The sequence below is a fragment of the Balaenoptera musculus genome, chromosome 16 (genome assembly GCF_009873245.2).
Source record: "Balaenoptera musculus isolate JJ_BM4_2016_0621 chromosome 16, mBalMus1.pri.v3, whole genome shotgun sequence".
NCBI lineage: Eukaryota > Metazoa > Chordata > Mammalia > Artiodactyla > Balaenopteridae > Balaenoptera > Balaenoptera musculus.
This window is the reverse complement of record NC_045800.1, coordinates 81959572-81980102: the sequence shown is the minus strand read 5'-3', so window position 1 is coordinate 81980102 and position 20531 is coordinate 81959572. Positions and strand designations below refer to the sequence as shown.

General features: G+C 40.4%; 1 protein-coding gene across 3 annotated transcripts in view; it reads left to right on the top strand.

Moving 5' to 3' along the window:
• The first annotated feature begins 922 nt into the window (after positions 1 to 922).
• MAP10 (microtubule associated protein 10) overlaps positions 923 to 20531 on the top strand; it is a 118105-nt gene continuing 98496 nt past the window's right edge. For 2 of the 3 annotated variants that reach the window (XR_005016917.1, XM_036829608.1), the window contains exons 1-2: positions 923 to 3443; positions 3770 to 3822. Coding sequence is in view for 2 of the 3 variants with exons in the window: in XM_036829608.1 (XP_036685503.1) it covers positions 933 to 3443; positions 3770 to 3817 (2559 nt within the window). In the remaining variant the exon portion in view is untranslated. The other variant, XM_036829607.1, reaches the window with a different exon arrangement.

The window sequence follows — 20531 nt, the reverse complement described above, 5'->3', positions numbered from 1 at the left end:
TCTTATATCTGTCACTTCTTTTTCAACTCCACTGACCCTAAACACGTTCAGGCCACAGTTCTCTCTCCTTAGACCCCTGCAACAGCCTCCCAAAAAGACTGCTCTGAATTCAATTTCGTATTAGCAGAATCCTCCTTTGTATCTGTACTGCTACATTTCCGAACATAGATATAAGAACTTAGTCACTCAAAACAACTTATACAGAATAAAGTCCAAATTCCTTGCTATGGCATTCAAGGCCACTTATCAACCTTGGTTTCAACCTAGCTAGCTTATTGAGGGTAGAAGTATGTCTTCTTGAAAATCTGGGATAGGGCTGTAAGATCTCCTCCACCCCCGTGTTTACGTAAATACATTAGTTTTGTTGAATGGGAATCATTGACATCACTCTCCTACACGGTGATGGCTCGGCTGGAAATGTGGCCACACTCACTGTGCGTGTCCCAGCGCCACCACACTCAGACAGAGCTCCCAAGCCGCTTCAGAGCCATGTCCTCATCTTTTGAGTAGACCAGCAGCAGAGAAGGCCGGCTGCGGGCAGTTAACTGGCTTTCTTTAGCCTGGAGATTGGAAAGGGAGCCCTGATTTACTTTTAATATTCCTCTGATAGATCTGAACTGACTCCAAACTTGCAGGGGATCTGCAGTGATAAAATGTGACCCAAACCAAAGAATAAGCCTGTTTTTTTTTTTTTTCCATTCGTAGCCTCACTATTATCATAAGCACTGTGTTAACACCAATCTGGAAAGCAAAGACATACAGTGAGCAGCGAAAATTCCCACGGTTGCCACAGCTCAGACGTGCCCGGGGGGGCGGGGGGGGCGCCCTAGCAAGTCTCGCGAGAGAACAAGACAAGCGCCAGGTTCTCCCTGTTTCTCGCGAGAACCATGGACTTCCAGCCTCCGGCTCACAGCGTCCCCGGGGCAACAGCGATGGCGGCCGCGCTATCCGAGCGGCTTTTCTCGCTGGAGCTCCTCGTAGACTGGGTGCGCCTTGAAGTCGGGCTGCCGCCGCCGCCCGTGGTCGCGGCGGAGGAGCAGGAGGAGGAGGAGGAGGCGTCGGCGCCGCGGTCCTCGCGCGGCCTGTGCCCCGCCGTGGCCTTCCGCCTGCTGGACTTCCCCACGCTGCTGGTTTACCCTCCCGGCGGCCCCGCCGCCCCCGCCCCGGAACTTCGGCCCGGCCTGGTCAGCTTCGGTCGCGGCAAGTCCTGTCTCTTCCGCCTGCAGCCCGCCACCCTGCACCGCCTGCTCCTTCGGACTCCGCTTTACACCTTGCTGCTGCAGCTGCCCCCCGGGCGCCCGACTCCTGCCCCGCAGCTCCTGGGGGCCTGCAGCATCTCTCTGGCCGCCGTGGCCCACAAGGTCCTTGGGCCCGCCGCCTCCGGCTGCTCCCAGTGTCATCGGGGAAGTTTCCCTCTGCAAAACCAAGCGGGGGAGCGGATTGGGCACATTGCCCTGCGCTACCGCCTGACTGACCTGGGAAGCAGCTTGCTGGGCCATCTGGAGAGGCCAGTCGCTTCCACAGGAGGTGGAGTGGAGGTCAGTCCCCAGACCTTGCAGAAAAACCAGCAGCTGCGGCAGCCAGACTCAGAGCCAAGCCCAAGCGATGCTGATAAGCCTCTGGTGGATGTAAAAATCTCAACGGCAGGGAAGGATTTGAAGGAGGGAGTCTTCCACAGCAAGGCCAACTCTGATTACATGGCTTCTGTGGAGAATGGCAAAACCAACTGCGTTATTTGTTCAAAGGGTAGCAGTGAGAGGAGTGTTAGCCCCCAAAATCAGGAAGTCACAGAGTTAGACATTGAAACCAACATAATTTGCCCTCCTCCTCTGTATTACACTCATGTGACCCAAGAAAAGACACCTCCTAAACAGGGTGAAATCACCATTGAGCCTCAAATGAACGCACCTGAGGAATTGGATGGTACTTTTCCGGAAGAAAAACTTGTAAGTCCCCCAACACATACTAATCCTCCAGAACATACAAATTTTGCAACACGTGAGAGGCCTCCAGTGCTTATACATCCTGCACATATTCAGGATGTAGGAGCAAGTAACCAAACTACTTACCATCCTCAAACTGAACAAAATAGGATCAATACTGTAAGGCAGCTGCCTTTGTTAAGTGCTTTGTTGGTTGAGTTGTCCTTGTTATACAACCAACCCATGGCAGGCCCTACTCATATACATCCTCATTTAGCCTGGCTATATAGAACTGAGGACGAGAAGTCACCAGAATCTTCTGCCAAATCCACATGTAAATCTGAATCTAAGGATAAGCTTTCTCTGGGGGAAAATGAAAAGTCAGTGAGTCTTCAGTATAAAAAGAACCAAACTGAAAATCATAAGAAAGGTAAATATTTCGAAAAGAAAGGTGGTGTCCCCCCCAAAAGAGTTCCAAGGGGGAAGCTACTTTATGGCTTAACAAACACACTTAAGCTACGTTTAAAGCAAACAAATCCTGATATGTTGATAGTACACGAAAAGAGAGAACAGTATAGAAAAATGCAAGCACAAATGTTAGGTGCAAAACTCAGAATTCCATCATCCAAGGTTAAGATACTAAGTTTTGCAGAACAACCTCAGAAGCCACATCAACTGCCTAAAGATAAGTTTTTAGACTCAGATGCATCTTTTGCTGAAAATAGCAATACCTCAAAGCAAATTAGTGTAGTTTTTGATGACCCCAGCACAACTAAAGAAACTAAACTGAAATGTGCAACTGAAAAGACAGTTGATGATTTACTGGAAGAAATTGTGAGTCCTGCACATTCCATTGTCTCAGAAAGGTTTATTCATACAAATATTTTGGGTGGAAGAGTGGAAGTGAAAGTCCAAAGTCCAGGTGATTTCCAACGGGTCGCAGTAGGTGACAGAATTGTAGAAGATAAAGAAATAGATGATAAACAGGTCAAAATCACTTCTAATGACATTCTTACTGCTGATATGAATGAAAATAATCCAAGTACAAGTAGTTGCTCTGAAAGCATCTCAGAACTAAAGTATTCAGATGACTTCACCAGTCCTTGCTGTTCTGAAGACACCAGCAGAATTTTACAAGCTCGTGATAGCAGTCTGGGGACAGAAAATCCAAAACATAGTCAACAGACAAGTAAGTCCAGTGAAACAAGGTTGTCCATAAGGAAAAATAGCAGTGAAAAGAGTTCTCTTCTTAGCCCACCTTTTTCAGCTGGATCCCCAGTACTCTCATATAAAAGATTTCATATTTCAAAGGCTCAAGATAAAAGTTTGGAGGAAGTGTCTACTATCTCTAGCAGTGATTTCTCTTCATCACACTGGACTGAGGAAAAAGAAAACCAGAGAGACCAAAATAGTATGCATAATTCTAAAGTTCTAAAGAGGAATCAAGACATCCCTACTAAACGTAAAACAAGAACAGGTTGCAAGTCCTCAGAAAAAAGCCAGTCACCTTGGACATCTCAAGTGAGTTCTTATCTGCCTTCTAATTTGTCAGAACTAGAACTTAATTTCCTGGATAGCAGTACATTAGATCACTTCGAAGAAGACGATGATGACCTTGGTTCACTAAACATTTCCAAGCAATGCAAAGATATTTGCAAATTAGTAATAAATAAACTTCCAGGATATACAGTGTGAAAATACGTGCTTTTACCTAACATTTAGTTTGTTTTATAACCTGTGTGTAAGTGAAAAAATTTTTAATAGCTGTACATTATTTTTAGTACATAAATTTATGTATATAATTTTTCAGAATATAAGTGTTTGTCATTCCTTTGGTGTTTAAATAGGATTCTACCATTAAATCTGACAAGATTGATCATGGGATCACCTTATAACCCAGGTAAGATTTCAGTTGTTTAATCTTCTAAGAATAAAAGTATCTTCCTAAACTGTCTCTATTAAAGTATCCTAAAGCTGACTTCATGCACACCATTGAAAAGGCTAGTTAATAAAGATAGCTTCAAATTTTAATGGCAATAAATTGTTTACCGAATATAGAAGACTTACTGTATGAGATGCAGAAAGATACAAAAGAATTTAGGATATAGCGCCAGCAGTTATAAGAGCTTACTGTTGTATATAGACAGGAATTCTTCAGGGAAATCTTCCTGGACACATACACGTTCCATATCTCCAATAGGTGAAATCCTTTTTATATGCTGTCATAGTGCTCTATATGCTTTTTTTTAAACCGCAATTTGTGTGTGTGATTACTTGGTTAATGTTTATCTTACGATAGGTTTAAGTTCTGTGGTGGAAGGGACTGTATCTGTTTTGCACACCAGTGTGGTCTTAGTATCTGGCACAGTCTCTGGCATGTGGCTGGGATTCAATAAAAGCATTTGTTGGACAAATAAATGATGGCCATGCATTGAAAATACCTAACGGGAGGGATTAGAATTGAGCAGTAAAAACAAGCAGAAACCCTAAAAATATCCTTATTGGAGACATGGTTATTTGACTGTAGTATTTTTGTTTTGCTGGAACACCCTTAGGTGTTCTCTGAAGTATTTGGAGAAGGGAACTAAAAAAGTGTCTTCCTATGCAGTTTCTTGTGTAGGAATTCAGTTTACTGTCATTTCAGCTTGTTCAAGTTATTTTTAATATAGGACAGTTTGTTTTTATGAAGTCTAGTGATCATTTCTTTATAATTTATTCCATTGATTTTATACTTAGACCTTATTTTGTGTTCAGACATTTACATATGTGTTCTTCTATGTAAATATTGTTATATTTTAATTTTTACCCTTAATTTTTTAATATAGCAAATATTTTTGGATGTATGAGTTGAGGCCCTGATTTTCCTTCCTTTATAAGTAATTAAATAATTATGTAGGTGTTATCTTTTGAATGATCATAAAAGTAGATAGAATTTCGATAGATGGTAAGAGATGAAGATGCTATCTTTTGAGGAACAATATGAATAAAGAATGATGATGAGAATGAGCCTGATGTATTCACGGGACTGTGAAAATATTAATCTTGATTAGAACGGTAGAGTCATACTACAGAGTGGTCGAAAGAAAATTTGTTGAGTAAGAAAAGTCCCAGATTGTAGGGAGCTTCAAATGTCAAGCATAATCATAGAAACAGTAGAGTATTTTAATTTATAAATGAGCGCCAGTAAGTAGTCATGACATTTTGAATATTTTAAATTACTGAAATAATTTCTTAGAGGTACAGAAATTATACCAGTGGAAGTTTTGAAATATGAAATAATGTTTAATGGCTAATGGCTTATGGTCTTAATTTTTCGGTAAATATAAAGCATATAGTGTATCATCTCACAAAATTAAAATAATTTACTGGTGGGTGCTGTAGCTAGATAGTCAAATGACACCAATTTCATCTGTAAATTGTCAGCAAGTTTTCATTATTATGGAGGAGACAAAATATAAGCAATATCAGAATCATGAGAGAAATAATTCTTTAAAAACTGTTTTATTTGATTGAGAGTAAGTCATTGTCTATGATGAGAATAGGTGAGGGAAATGAATTCAGTGTGTTTAAGGTACAACAAAGACTAAAGAACTAATGTACTTTAAATTACAAATTGAGTAGTTGAATAAGCTTCTCTTTGAGTTATTCCATGAATACTTATTTCTAGAATTGTGGTGGTGGTTTTTCTAGCTTAATTCTAGTGAAAATACCTGTTCCCGTGTATTTAGTACTTCCTCTTTGCGTCCTATCTTCAAACTGTACTTCATGTTTTAATTCTAAAACCTGTAAACTTAGTTCTTTAAGAATACTATAATAGATACTACTTCTGAAGCCTTATTTATCTCCTTAATGCCTTAAAATCATTGAAACATGAAATAGTATTTCAGGGTCATAAATAAAGGCGACTGTCATTTAGCTGTTGGTAAAACTAAGCTCCTGCAATCCAGCCTTTCTGAGCATCTTAGGTATCTAAACTGCTGTGGGCAGAGCTGAATTGGGGGTGAGCCACAGAAATAAGGGTAGGGCCTACCCTGCAGCTTAGGAGGCAGCTGTCAGTGATGACAAGCCCTTTGAACTGTTACTATAAGCAGATTTGAAGAGGCCTGGGCAGATGCATACATCCAATATGTTGGTTTTTTCTCCAGTTACGTGCATGCTATTGAGGACATCTTGGGATACAAAGAACAATGGTACTGAACCCTCAAGCCCTTGTGGCTTTCTGGTGAGAGCCACCGGTTCACATCTCAGTTTAATTTTTTTGCCTGTACAAGCAGTGCATTTATTATGGAAACTTAGAAACCAGACTTTTATTTGTTGCAAACATATAGGTCAAGACTATAAATTTTAAAAAGTTTTTAATTATCACATTGTATTGTTGGCAAGGCAAGGAAATTTCATAACAAAGCAACATCTAAATAAGATAAACATATTTATATTTGTCTATTAGATAAATAGTGTTTATATTTGCCTACTCATAAACTGTCCTTGGGCCTAGATACATAGCCATCCTTCAGTCTATTTGTGTTTTAATTTGGATTAAAGTATCTAGAGAGTTGTACAGAATGACAGTTTGTGAGCCAAGACTTGCTGGATTCTCCTCTTCTCATTTTTAACCTAAAACAATACCAGGATAGTTTACTTGGTTAAGGACCAAGGCATTTTTAATGTTTTTCTCCAGAGATCTAACTGTCATGCCAGGAAATACTAGACTTCAGGATGAACATTATTAGGTTGGAGTGCCAAGCCATAGTAGTAGAAATATCTCCTTATTTTCCAAATATTACTTATATCTCTGTTATACAAATAATATATATAAATTCTAGAAAAAAATAGAAAATTCAGATAAGAATTTTTTTTTGCTTTAAAATTGTGTATTAAGGGAAGGTTATGGTCCTTTCCTTTCAAAATCCCACTGAAATGAGAGAAGAGATGTAAAAATAAGAATGAACCCATAGTAGCCCCAGAGATCTGGAAGATACAAAGCAGATGGGATTAGGTTGGCCAAAAATGGTCTAAAAATCTACTCTTCAACATCGCCCAGTGAGGTGCTGCTGGAGAGACGAGAAGATGGTGTTTTTTAACAGAGCCCGAGATAAACGTCAAATTCAGTCAGCAGGCCTTGGGAAGGAGTGGGTCATGGGACACGGGCGGCGGTAGAAACTGAACCCTGGGCGTGATGGAGAGGCTGGGCCTGGGCTAAAGGTTATCTACTAGAAAAGGTGCTGGGGCCACAGAGGAAAACGAATATTTTCGCCTTGGACAGCAAAACATGTTAACAGGGCCTTTCTCAATTTTATTGGAGAGACCACTAACCCTAGTGGCAAATTAAAGCGATACAACCGTGGTCTTTGGAGGCAGATGGATGGTGTTTGCGTCTTTGATCATGTGTTATATGATTTTCTGAGGTTATTTCTTCATTACAGGATTAGGTTGGGGATTGAATCAAATACCATTGATCTAGCATATATGACAGTGAATGTGCCTGGGAGTGTTGGTGTATTTAATAGTACAGAGAATGTACCACGGTATCTGTGTGCCTGCCCTAGGGGGATATATTTTCAATAAAACCTCAGTCAGGAAATCAACTCTTCCTTCCAAATGGTTAAAACAAACGTTCCATTTGACATTGTAACTGAGTGGGAGAACCCCTGGCAGCAGGACTCCTTGGAAAGGTTTGGGTTTTAATAAAGAATGTGTTTGTCCAGGAGCAGGCCAGGATGGGAGATTAGATAAGCTCCCAAGTAATGGTACAAGATAACAGCTGAAGGTCATAAGGTGAAAGAAAGCATGTGGAATGGAACAGGTCCATGAGTCAGTATATGAGTCACTTATTACAGGTTTAGAAACCTATACTTGCAAGCTTGACTATTTAGGATACTTTGTTTTATTCGTTTATTTTCTGTTTTCTTCTTGGTTTTAATATAGTTCTTTTTGAAGGATCTTATAGTTGAGCTGTGAGAGCAATTGGAAATGGATTTGGTTGTGACTCATTAACTGAGCTGAAATCCTAAAGGAGGAGCAGTAAACCCCCAGGGTCTACATAGTGAAAGACTGAGAAAAAAGACAACCCGTTTTCTACCCAGAGATTTCTCCTTCAGCTTTTATCTCCTAGAAAACCTTGGAGGGTTTTGCTTTTTGTCTCATTGAGGGAAGCTGCTCAGTTACAGAGAGTTTCACACCCAACAACTGCCTGGAGGACTGTATTTCATAACTTGTGATTTTGGTGTCAATGCTGTGGAGAGAATTGGGGTGGAATTCTGGACTCAGAATGACATAAAAAAATAATGGATTGCTTTAGATGCGGAGGAACCTATTGTCAGAAGAGTTGGTCTGAAAATGATTGCTTGCATATCCAGAATTCTTAAGAGTATTTCCAAGTACTTTGGGACAGTATTTGTTAACCTGGGGGAAGAGATCTTTCTAATCATCTGGAAAAGTTCCAAGTGTGACTGCTGGCATCTTGTCAGCAAAGTTCTCCGTATCCCTGACTCCCTCTGTAGTAGCCAGAAGCCAGATATTTAGGGAGGCACATTTTTTAATTTTCAGATGGCACTGTCTTGCATCTAGTGCTCTAACTCAATTGTTTTTACTAAACCAAAGGTATGCTCTCCTGCATCAACAAAGAAATACCCATCTCTATGCTGAGAATATGATTATACTGAATCCCAGTGTGGTATTAAAAAGCAGCTGAAATTTTTAGACAGAAAAGAAAGCTTGAATTCATAGGAATTTGGAGCTAGAAGATACTTTGGAAATCATTTAGTTCAGCTCCTTCATTTTATAAATAAGGAATGTGGCCCCAAATAATGAAGTTTGCTACTCTCTTGCCCCCCTCTTTCCATTAAAAGGTGCCACTTCATGTGTCAAACTGGGGTCATAGCAAACCCGAACTGTGTGTCTGGCAGACTTTCTATAACATTCATATTGAAAACACTAACCAAAAAATGAACTGACTTAGAGATGTGGGAATTTATCCTCTGTGCCACAGGGAAGACCTCTGTGTTTGGAGACCTGTTAGAGTCCTGGCTCCTCCGTTCACCTGTTAATCTTAGGCAAGTCTCTCTGGGGCTCAATTTTCACACCTATAAAATGGAGAAATCAATCATCCTGGTGAAAGTGCAGCAATAGTGACATCATCCAATATGACTTTCTTAATAATGTTCATTATCAATGCAGCATCAGTGCAGGTCAAGTCCAGGTAGGGGACGTGTACCAGAAGATGCTCTCCTGATGGTGAGACACAATAATAGCAGCACTTCTGACACATGGGTACCACCTGTGCTTGCCGGAAACCAGGTGACTGACACATGAGTCCTAACTAAAGGACATCATGAACCCACTGGCCTCCTGAATTTAACTGCTAATCTCCGTGTCAGTTCAGTGCTATACTTCCCTCTCCTTGATGAACTTTGCCATTGAAACCCCACCTTTTGGACTTCCCTGGTGGTGCAGTGGTTAAGAATCTGACTGCCAATGCAGGGGACATGGGTTCAAGCCCTGGTCCGGGAAGATCCCACATACTGCGGAGCAACTAAGCCCGTGTGCCCCAACTACTGAGCCTGTGCTCTAGAGCCCACGAGCCACAACTACTGAAGCCCGTGCAACTAGAGTCCGTGCTCCGCAACAAGAGAAGCCACTGCAGTGAGAAGCCTGCTCACCACCACAAAGAGTAGCCCCCGCTCACCACAACTAGAGAAAGCCCGCGCACAGCAACGAAGATCCAATCCAGCCATAAATAAATAAATAAATAAATACATTTATTTAAAAAAAAGAAAAAGAAGCCCCACCTTCCATCCCATGCCCTATTGCCTGATCCTCAACTAGAAGTGAGGAACCGGATTACATTATAGAAAAGAAGATAGATTCTTGACAACTGTGAAGGCAGCAAAAGGTATGGCTCATCAGAAGTAGGGTAGGTCAGAGGAGCTGCCTCGTGAACTTCCACACTTTTAGACACGTACACGAATAGCCGTGGGTTAGCCTTCCTGGTGGGCAACGTAAAGAATGATCCAGCTGTACTTGATGTCCCCCTAAAAAGGAGGGGCTCAGAAAAATGTTAGTAGGGCTGGTTTCATGGGAATGCCGCCTATGCAGTTGCATAAACCCTGCACTCAGAAGAGCCTCACACTGGGTTTAATGCTCTGCTATTGTCATCTTGAAATTCTTAATAATTTTCTCTTTGCGCTTGTGTTTTCGAGTGAAGTCTAATGAGACAGCAGTACATCCACATTAGCAGGGGAGATGTGTACCATGTGTGTGTCCACCCCTGTTGCTTCCCACCCCACTCATATATAGCTGTACGGCTTCCGTAGACAATTACCTTCTACTCAGAAGGGCACTGCACATGGTTTAAGGTTCTGTTATCACTGTCTTGAAATTCTTAACAATTTTATCTTTGTGTTGTGTAAACATAGAAATTCAAGTCTGATGGGACAATGGCGCATGTGCCAGAGTAAAGAGGCACAACATGTATATTTATCGCTTTGCTGCCCTGTTTGCATACAGTGTTCGTGGTACCCCGAAAGCACAAAATTCCATGGGACTCACTGCATGTGGGAGCTCAGTGAGACTTAACACAAATCAGGTGAGCGCATTCCATCTACAACTGGGCAGCCCCGAGAGGCAGGCTCTCTGTGTGAGCCAGAGCTGGCTTCAAGCTCAGAAAGAAGGCAGTGCTGTTCCAAGAAGCATGAATGACCAAGGAACCCCATCATATCTTTTCTCGCTCGTGTTACTTCCCTGTGTTAGCCAACCACTGATGTTGAAAATGATGACACAGAAGGGCAGAGAAAGACAGAGCAACCCAGAGTTCCTTGCCCTTCCAGCTCTTCCGTAGTCATCAGGAAGCCAGTGGTGGAGGCTGTTGGTAGGATGTGCAGGTATCAAGAAGTGAAATAGAACACTTGAGTTAGTTTAGTTGGGGCAGCATTTCTACTGTCTGTGTGCACGTCAACATTACAAGATGCCAATTGTGTAATTTTGATGATTCCACATACAAGTAAATGTTCTATTCATATTTAAAACTGACGTTGCACAATATAAAGATGAACAGTAAAAATTATGTTAATTGTTTAAGATTTTAATTTTTCTTTACTTTGAAAGACATTAAACAGTGAGGCAGAATTCTAAAATGACCCCCCAGTGACCTATGCCCTTGTACAATCCCTCCCTTTGCATGTCGGCAGGACCTGTAGTTTGCTTCTAACTAATAGAATATGGTAGAGGTGAAAGAGTTTGGCACATGTAATTAAAGCCCCTAATCACACAGGGAGATCAACTCGGTGCTTTGTGTCCACCTAGAGGGGTGGGAAGGAGACACAAGAGGGAGGGGATATGGGGATGTATGTATACATATAGCTGATTCACTTTGTTATACAGCAGAAACTAACACACCATTGTAAAGCAATTATACTCCGATAAAGATGTAAAAAAATAGTAAAAATAAAGACATGGAAAATAAAAAAAAGCCCCTGATCAGTTAACTTTAAAGTAAATCAAAAATAAATAAATAAAAACACGGTGAAAAGCTGAGAGGGAGACCTTGGAAGAAAGGGAAAAGCTTTATATTTTAGGCACTCCCTGTTTTTTGAACAAGTCCTGCATTTTTACTTTTCACTGAGCCCCCCCAGATTCTGCAGCTGGCCCTGGCTGTTACTCCAAGCTGGTAGAGGCACAGCCAATGGCCTACAGGCTTTCTACTTGACTCTGCAATGCACATAGGCTTTAGCACAGCCTTTCTGGACATGGCTGGTGTGTATCATACTTGAGAATACCGTGTGGAGGCTATATATTTCCTCTGTAGGATCTGAATATTATCTTTAAATTTTTAAATTTACAGTCTGAACTAAAATGCCTACATTTCACGCTAATGATAAATTTGGCTTCTGAAACTTTTATACGTAATTAGTCATAGCAATTCTTTGGAGGTAGAACTAATGTAATTCTGCATACAATATTTTTAGTGCATAACAAAAATGATCGAACAATACATAACCATTTATGAACTGTTTCCTATTTATTCTTGTCAGTTAAAATAATTTCTACGGATTTTTTAAAGGACTGGCTCTCTCCATAATGTTTCTTTAGCACTAGTTGCAAACTTCTGCAGTCGTGCTATTTCCTCAATATGGTTCGTTTTGCAGATGATCTGGGGATATGTGTGTGTAACCGCTATGGCCCACAGCTCTAGTTTGGAAAACAAATATAATGATTCTCCTATTATATTCCAGTAGATTGTGCCAGCTCCACATATTTATGTTAGCAGGAAATCCAGCATCAAACTTTTATGAACTCTGCCACCCCAAAGGACCAGGGTCCTGAGATGCTTACTTGGTCTTATTTAAGTGGCCTCTCCTGCTTACAAATGCCAGGCCAACCTGCTAACTAATTGGCCTTGGTTTTCAGCTGCCATGGTTCCTACTGCGGTGACAAAGTGTGGCATGCGAAGACCAGATGCTTCCGTGGTCCTGATTCCACCACAGTTTGCGAGGGTGCAAGTTACTTTGGTTTTTGCGCACAAGTTCGCATTCACAGAGTGGCTGGATCTGGAGTTGTCTTAAAGCCCTTCCCCCTGATGATCTAGACACTCTGTGCAGAGCAAGGGCCACTAGGACAGGTTAAGAACCTTTTCTTGTTTGCTATGGGGTCTTCAGGGTCCTTTCCTGGCAGGGAACTTCGACTGAAACAATCCTAAAACATCAGAGTTCCTAATTATTTCAAACATCTAAAGGGAAGGAGTCATGGGCTGGATCCTGTTGTTTGAAACCTACTGAACCCCGTGCAAATCTACTTCTTTTCTCTCAGTTTCCATCGAATCAAAAAACGGGTCTGATTCTTAAGGCCTGTGGATGTATATACTTATGTTTACGTAACAGAGACCTCTGTAGTGTTGTGAGAAGAGTCCAAGAACTTTTCTGGAGAATGTTCTATGTCCCGTTACGGAAAAGCAATCGGCAGCTCTGGCTTAAAATAATTAATAAATAAAACTCACTTTCCCTGTGCCAGGCACCTTCTACATGTGTATGTGTTGAGAATGTCTTACTCAGTTTTGTTTTCCTTCCTCATACCCAGCAAGGAGCCTACTGCAGCCCCTTTCATAAAGTATATGTTTAATGGATGTTGGTGGAATTGAATAGAAACAGTCATTAAAACTTGCATCTATTCATAGTTTACAAATTAGGGTCTTGTATACTTTGTCTGCCTCACCACTTAGCTAAGAGCTCTGCCACCCGGAAATTTGGGGGCTGGGGCCCTGGGAATAGTGACCCATGAAACTAACTTACTTCGTCCCCTGTGATCCTAAGTAATAAACCAAGATCAACATTTTTGGTTGATTCCTCCAACCAATTCATTTGGCTGATAATCCTTAGGTCCACCTTGGTTAAGAATGAGCTGACCACAGACCAGGAAGATACCCTGCTCATCCTTGATGTCAACCTTGTTCTCCAGATTTACTCTCAGATCGGTTATGCAAGCCGACTCCCCAGAATCCGGGTACATTTGTGTAGCGGATGTTTTTCTGGCTGACAGCTATTCCAACATATGGCACCTCCTAAGAAGCACCAGAAGATTGAAATATTCTGATCTCTGTGCTTCGACTGCATTTCTTGAAATAGCTTGGTTATAAAACTCACAACAAATAACACTTCCTTTGACACTCAAAGTGTTAGGAAGAGCTAGACTATGGTGTGTATCTAGACCACTTTGTACCTGAATTTAAATTTTTAGCATTCTCTTGAGGGGCAGCCAGTTTCACCGTGTGCATTTTGAAGAACAAGAATGTGTTTGAATGAATGTGTCTGGTCTCCAATCTGTGGCCCCATTCACTTGTTTTTATTGTGTAATATTTTAAACATCGAGAAGAATAAGTAATACAACCAGGTCCTGTGTACACATCACCCAGATTTAACCCCGTGCTGGCGTTGTGCCGTGCTTGCTTGCCTGCACGTGCGCGCGCTCTCTCTCTCTCTCTCTCTCTCATAAAGAAAACATACAGCTACCAATGAAAGCCCTTTTGCTTCCTCTCCATTTCTTTGCCCTCCTTTCCAAGGGGTAACTGTTACTCTGGGTTACTGTATACCCTTCCCATTCCCATGGGAGGGGGCATGTAGATTGTTTCCAGATTTTTCTTATTACCAACAATGCTGCAGTTAACATTCTTGTCCCTCTGTGCACATGTGCTCAAATTTCCTTAGGATTTTATACCTGGAATTGGAATTTCCAGGTTCTATGGTATACACATCTTCAGCATTGCCAAATCACTCTCCAGAGTAGTTGAACCAATGTACTGTGCCGCCACCAGCATATGAGAGCACCTTTCTTCATATTCTATCACAAAACTTGGTAAAGAGTAGACATTTTAATTTTCACTGCTATGTTTAACTATTGTAACTTTACAATAAGTACTGATATCTAGAAAGGCAAGTCCACTCCCTTCTTCTTTTTTTATGCTGTCTAAGCCAGCAGTTCTCAAACTTCTTGAACCCTATAAACTCTTAGAAATTATTGAGTACTCCAAAGAGCTTTTGTTTATGTGGATTATTTCTATCAACATTGCCAAGAAATTGAAAGTGTGAAGTTTTTTCAATGTGTAGTGAATTCATTTAAAAGCAACATTAGTAAACCCATTACATATGAACATGAATAACACTTTTAAAATTTTATTTATTTTTATACAGCATGTTCATATTAGTTCTCTATTTTATACATATTAGTGTATACATGTCAATTCCAATCTCCCAATTCATCCCACCACCACCCCCCCTCCCCTCCTTCCCACCTTGGTGTCCATATGTTTGTTCTCTACTTCTGTGTCTCTATTTCTGCCTTGCAAACCGGTTCATCAGCATTTTTCTAGAATCCACATATATGCATTAATATACTATATTTATTTTTCTCTTTCTGACTTACTTCACTCTGCATGACAGTGTTTAGGTCCGTCCACATCTCTACAAATGACCCAATTTCATTCCTTATTGTGGCTGAGTAATATTCCATTGTATATATATACCACATCTTTATCCATTCATCTGTTGATGGGCATTTAGGTTGCTTCCATGTCCTAGCTATTGTAAATAGTGCTGCAATGAACATTGGGGTGCATGTGTCTTTTTGAATTATGGTTTTCTCTGGGTATATGCCCAGTAGTGGGATTGCTGGGTCATATGGTAATTCTATTTTTAGTTTTCTAAGGAACCTCCATACTGTTCTCCATAGTGACTGTATCAATTTACATTCCCACCAACAGTGCAAGAGGGTTCCGTTTTCTCCACACCCTCTCCAGCATTTGTTGTTTGTAGATTTTCTGAACATGCCCATTCTAACCAGTATGAGGTGATACCTCATTGTAGTTTTGAGTTCCATTTCTCTAATAATTAGTGATGTTGAGCAGCTTTTCATGTGCCTCTTGGTCATCTGTATGTCTTCTTTGGAGAGATGTCTATTCTGCCTATTTTTGGATTGGGTTGTTTGTTTTATTGATATAGAGCTGCATGAGCTGTTTATATATTTTGGAGATTAATCCTTTGTCCGTTGATTTGTTTGCAAATATTATCTCCCATTCTGAGGGTTTTTGTCTTGATTAGAGTTTCCTTTGTTTTTCAAAAGCTAAGTTTCATTGGGTTCCATTTGTTTATTTTTGTTTTTATTTCCATTACTCTAGGAGGTGGGTCAAAAAAGGTCTTGCTCTGATTTATGTTGAAGAGTGTTCTTCCTATGTTTTCCTCTAAGAGTTTTATAGTGTCCAGTCTTACATTTAGGTCTTTAATCCATTTTGAGTTTATTTTTGTGTATGGTGTTAGGGAGTGTTCTAATTTCATTCTTTTCCATGTAGCTGTCCAGTTTTCCCAGCACCACTTATTGAAGAGACTGTCTTTTCTCCACTGTATATCCTCGCCTCCTTTGTCATAGATTAGTTGACCATAGGTGCATAGGTTTTCTCTGGGCTTTCTATCCTGTTCCATTGATGTATATTTCTGTTTTTGTGCAAGTACCATATTGTCTTGATTACTGTAGTATCGTAGTATAGTCTGAAGTCAGGGAATCTGATTCCTCCAGCTCTGTTTTTTTCCCTCAAGACTGCTTTGGCTATTCAGGGTCTTTTGTGTCTCCATACAAATTTTAAGGTTTTTTGTTCATGTTCTGTAAAAAATGCCATTGGTAATTTGATAGGGATTGCACTAAATCTGTAGATTGCTTTGGGTAGTATAGTCATTTTCACAATGTTGATTCTTCCAGTCCAAGAACATGGTATATCTCTCCATCTGTTTGTGTCACCTTTGATTTCTTTCATCAGTGTCTTATAGTTTTCTGAGTACAGGGCTTTTACCTCCTGAGGTAGGTTTATTCCTAGGTATTTTATTCTTTTTGTTGCAATGGTGAGTGGGATTGTTTCCTTCATTTCTCTTTCTGATCTTTCATTGTTAGTGTATAGGAATGCAAGAGATTTCTGTGCATTAATTTTGTATCCTGCAACTTTATCAAATTCATTGATTAGCTCTAGTTGTTTTCTGGTGGCATCTTTAGGATTTTCTATGTATAGTATCGTGTCATCTGCAAACAGTGACAGTTTTACTTCTTTCACAATTTGGATTCCTTTTATTTCTTTTTCTTCTCTGATTGCTGTGGCTTGGACTTCCAAAACTATGTTGAAGAATAATGGTGAAGGTGGACATCCTTGTCTTGTTCCTGATCTTAGAGGAAATGCTTTCAGTTTTTCACCATTGAGGATGATGTTGGCTGTGGGTTTGTCATATATGGCCTTTATTATGTTGAGGTAGGTTCCCTCTGTGCCCACTTTCTGGAGAAGTTTTGTCATAAATCGGTGTTGAATTTTTTCAGAAGCTTTTTCTGCATCTATTGAGATGATCATATGATTTTTATTTGTCAATTTGTTAATATGGTGTATCACATTGATTGATTTGCGTATATTGAAGAATCCTTGCATCCCTGGGATAAATCCCACTTGATCGTGGTGTATGATCCTTTTAATGTGTTGTTGGATTCTGTTTCCTAGTATTTTGTTGAGGATTTTTGCATCTATATTCATCAGTGATATTGGTCTGTAATTTTCTTTTTTTGTAGTATCTCTGTCTTGTTTTGGTATCAGGATGATCGTGGCCTCATAGAATGAGTTTGGGAGTGTTCCTTCCTCTGCAATATTTTGGAAGAGTTTGAGAAGGATGGGTGTTAGCTATTCTCTAAATGTTTGATAGAATTCACCTGTGAAGCCATCTGGTCCTGGACTTTTGTTTGTTGGAAGATTTTTTATCCCAGTTTCAATTTCATTACTTGTGATTGGTCTGTTCATATTTTCTGTTTCTTCCTGGTTCAGTCTTGGAAGGTTATACCTTTCTAAGAATTTGTCCATTTCTTCCAGGTTGTCGATTTTATTGGCATAGAGTTGCTTGTAGTAGTCTCTTAGGATGCTTTGTATTTCTGTGGTGTCTGTTGTAACTTCTCGTTTTTCATTTCTAATTTTATTGATTTGAGTCCTCTCCCTCTTTTTCTTGATGAGTCTGGCTAATGGTTTATCAATTTTGTTTATCTTCTCAAAGAACCAGCTTTTAGTTTTATTGATCTTTGCTATTGTTTTCTTTGTTTCTATTTCATTTATTTCTGTTCTGATCTTTATGATTTGTTTCCTTCTACTAACTTTGGGTTTTGTTTGTTCTTCTTTCTTTCTCTAGTTCTTTTAGGTGTAGGGTTAGATTGTTTATTTGAGATTTTTCTTGTTTCTTGAGGTAGGATTGTACTGCTATAAACTTGCCTCTTAGAACTGCTTTTGCTGCATCCCACAGGTTTTGGATTGCTGTGTTTTCATTGTCATTTGTCTCTAGGTATTTTTTGATTTCCTCTTTGATTTCTTCAGTGATCTCTTGGTTATTTAGTAACGTATTGTTTAGCCTCCATGTGTTTGTGTTTTTTACGTTTTTTCCCCTGTAATTTATTTCTAATCTCATAACGTTGTGGTCGGAAAAGATGTTTGATACGATTTCAATTTTCTTAAATTTACCGAGGCTTGATTTGTGACCCAAGATATGATCTATCCTGGAGAATGTTCTGTGTGCACTTGAGAAGAAAGTGTAATCTGCTGTTTTCAGATGGAATGTCCTATAAATATCAATTAAATCTATCTGGTCTATTGTGTCATTTAAAGCTTGTGTTTCCATATTAATTTTCTGTCTGGGTGATCTGTCCCCTGGTGTAAGTGAGGTGTTAAAATCCCCTGCTATTATTTAGTTACTGTCAATTTCCTCTTTCATAGCCGTTAGCAGTTGCCTTATGTATTGAGGTGCTCTTATGTTGGGTGCATATAGATTTATAATTGTTATATCTTCTTCTTGGATTGATCTCTTGATCGTTATGTAGTGTCCTTCCTTGTGTCTTGTAACATTCTTTATTTTAAAGTCTATTTTATCTGATATGAGTATTGCTACTCCAGCTTTCTTTTGATTTCCATTTGCATGGAATATCTTTTTCCATCCCCTCACTTTCAGTCTGTATGTGTCCCTAAGTCTGAAGTGGGTCTCTTGTAGACAGCATATATATGGGTCTTGTTTTTGTTTCCATTCAACAAACCTATGGTTGGAGCATTTAATCCATTCACGTTTAAGGTGATTATCAATATGTGTGTTCCTATTACCATTTTCTTAATTGTTTTGGGTTTGTTTTTGTAGGTCCTTTTCTTGTCTTGTGTTTCCCACTTAGAGAAGTTCCTTTAGCATTTGTTGTAGAGCTGGTTTGGTGGTGCTGAATTTTCTTACCTTTTGCTTGTCTCTAAAGCTTTTGATTTCTCCATTGAATCTGAATGAGATCTTTGCCTGGTAGAGTAATCTTGGTTGTAGGTTCTTGCTTTTCATCACTTTAAGTATAATATGCCACTCCCTTCTAGCTTGTAGAGTTTCTGCTGAGAAATCAGCTGTTAACCTTACGGGAGTTCTCTTGTATATTATTTGTTATTTTTCCCTTGTTGCTTTTAATAATTTTTCTTTGTCTTTAATTTTTGTCAGTTTGATTACTATGTTTTCAGCGTGTTTCTCCTTGGGTTTATCCTGGCTGGGACTCTCTACTCTTCCTGGACTTGGGTGACCATTTCCTTTCCCATGTTAGGGAAGTTTTCAACTATAATCTCTTCAAATATTTTCTCAGGTCCTTTCTCTCTTCTCCTTCTGGGACCCCTATAATGTGAATGTTGTTGCGTTTAATGTTGTCCCAGAGGTCTCTTAGGCTGTCTTCATTTCTTTCCATTCTTTTTTCTTTATTATGTTCCATGGCAGTGAATTCCACCATTCTGTCTTCCAGGTCACTTTTCCGCTCTTCTGCCTCAGTTATTCTGGTATTGATTCCTTCTAGTGTATTTTTCATTTCAGGTATTGTATTGTTCATCTCTGTTTGTTTGTTCTTTAATTCTTCTAGGTCTTTGTTAAACATTTCTTGCATCTTCTCGATCTTTGCCTCCATTCTTTTTCCAAGGTCCTGGATCATCTTCACTATCATTATTCTGAATTCTTTCTCTGGAAAGTTTCCTATCTCCACTTCATTTAGTTGTTTTTCTGGGGTTTTATCTTGTTCCTTCATCTGGTACATAGTCCTCTGCCTTTTCATTTTGTCTATCTTTCTGTGAATATGGTTTTTGTTCCACAGGCTGCAGAATTGTAGTTCTTCTTGTTTCTGCTGTCTGCCCTCTGGTGCATGAGGCTATCTAAGAGGGTTTTGCAAGCTTCCTGATGGGAGGGACTGGTGCTGGGTAGAGCTGGGTGTTGTTTTGGTGGGTAGAGCTCAGTAAAACTTTAAACCTCTTGTCTGCTGATGGGTGGGGCTGGGTTCCCTCTCTGTTGGTTGTTTGGCCTGAGGTGACCCAGCACTGGAACCTACCCAGCTCTTTGGTGGGGCTAATGGACTCCGGGAGGGCTCACGCCAAGGAGTACTTCCCAGAACTTCTGCTGCCAGTGTCCTTGTCCCCGCGGTGAGCCACAGCCACCCCCCACCACTCCACGAGACCTTCCAACACTAGTAGGTAGGTCTGGTTCCGTCTCCTGTGGGGTCACTGCTCCTTCCCCTGGGTCCTGCTGTGCACACTACTTTGTGTGTGCCCTCCAAGAGTGGAGGCTCTGTTTCCCCCAGTCCTGTCAAAGTCCTGCAATCAAATCCTGCTAGCCTTCAAAGTCTGATTCTTTAGAAATTCCTCCTCCTGTTGCTGAACCCCCAGGTTGGGAAGCCTAATGTGGGGCTTAGAACTTTCACTCCAGTGGGTGGACTTCTGTGGTATAATTTTTCTTCAGTTTGTGAGTCGCCCACCCACTGATTATGGGATTTGATTTTATTGTGATTGCGCCCCTCCAACCGTCTCGTTGCGGCTTCTCCTTTGTTTTGGATGTGGGGTATATTTTTTGGTGAGTTCCAGTGTCTTCCTGTTGATGATTGTTCAGCAGTTAGTTGTGATTCCATTGCTCTCGCAAGAGGGAATGAGCGCACATCCTTTACTCTGCCATCTTGAATGTGAATTTCATTCTTTTTTTATCAAATAACACTTCCAAAACCACCTAGCTGGTGATGACGTCCAGTCCCAGCCTCAGAGAGTATCCCCAGCTTAACAGGTGCAAACTGTGA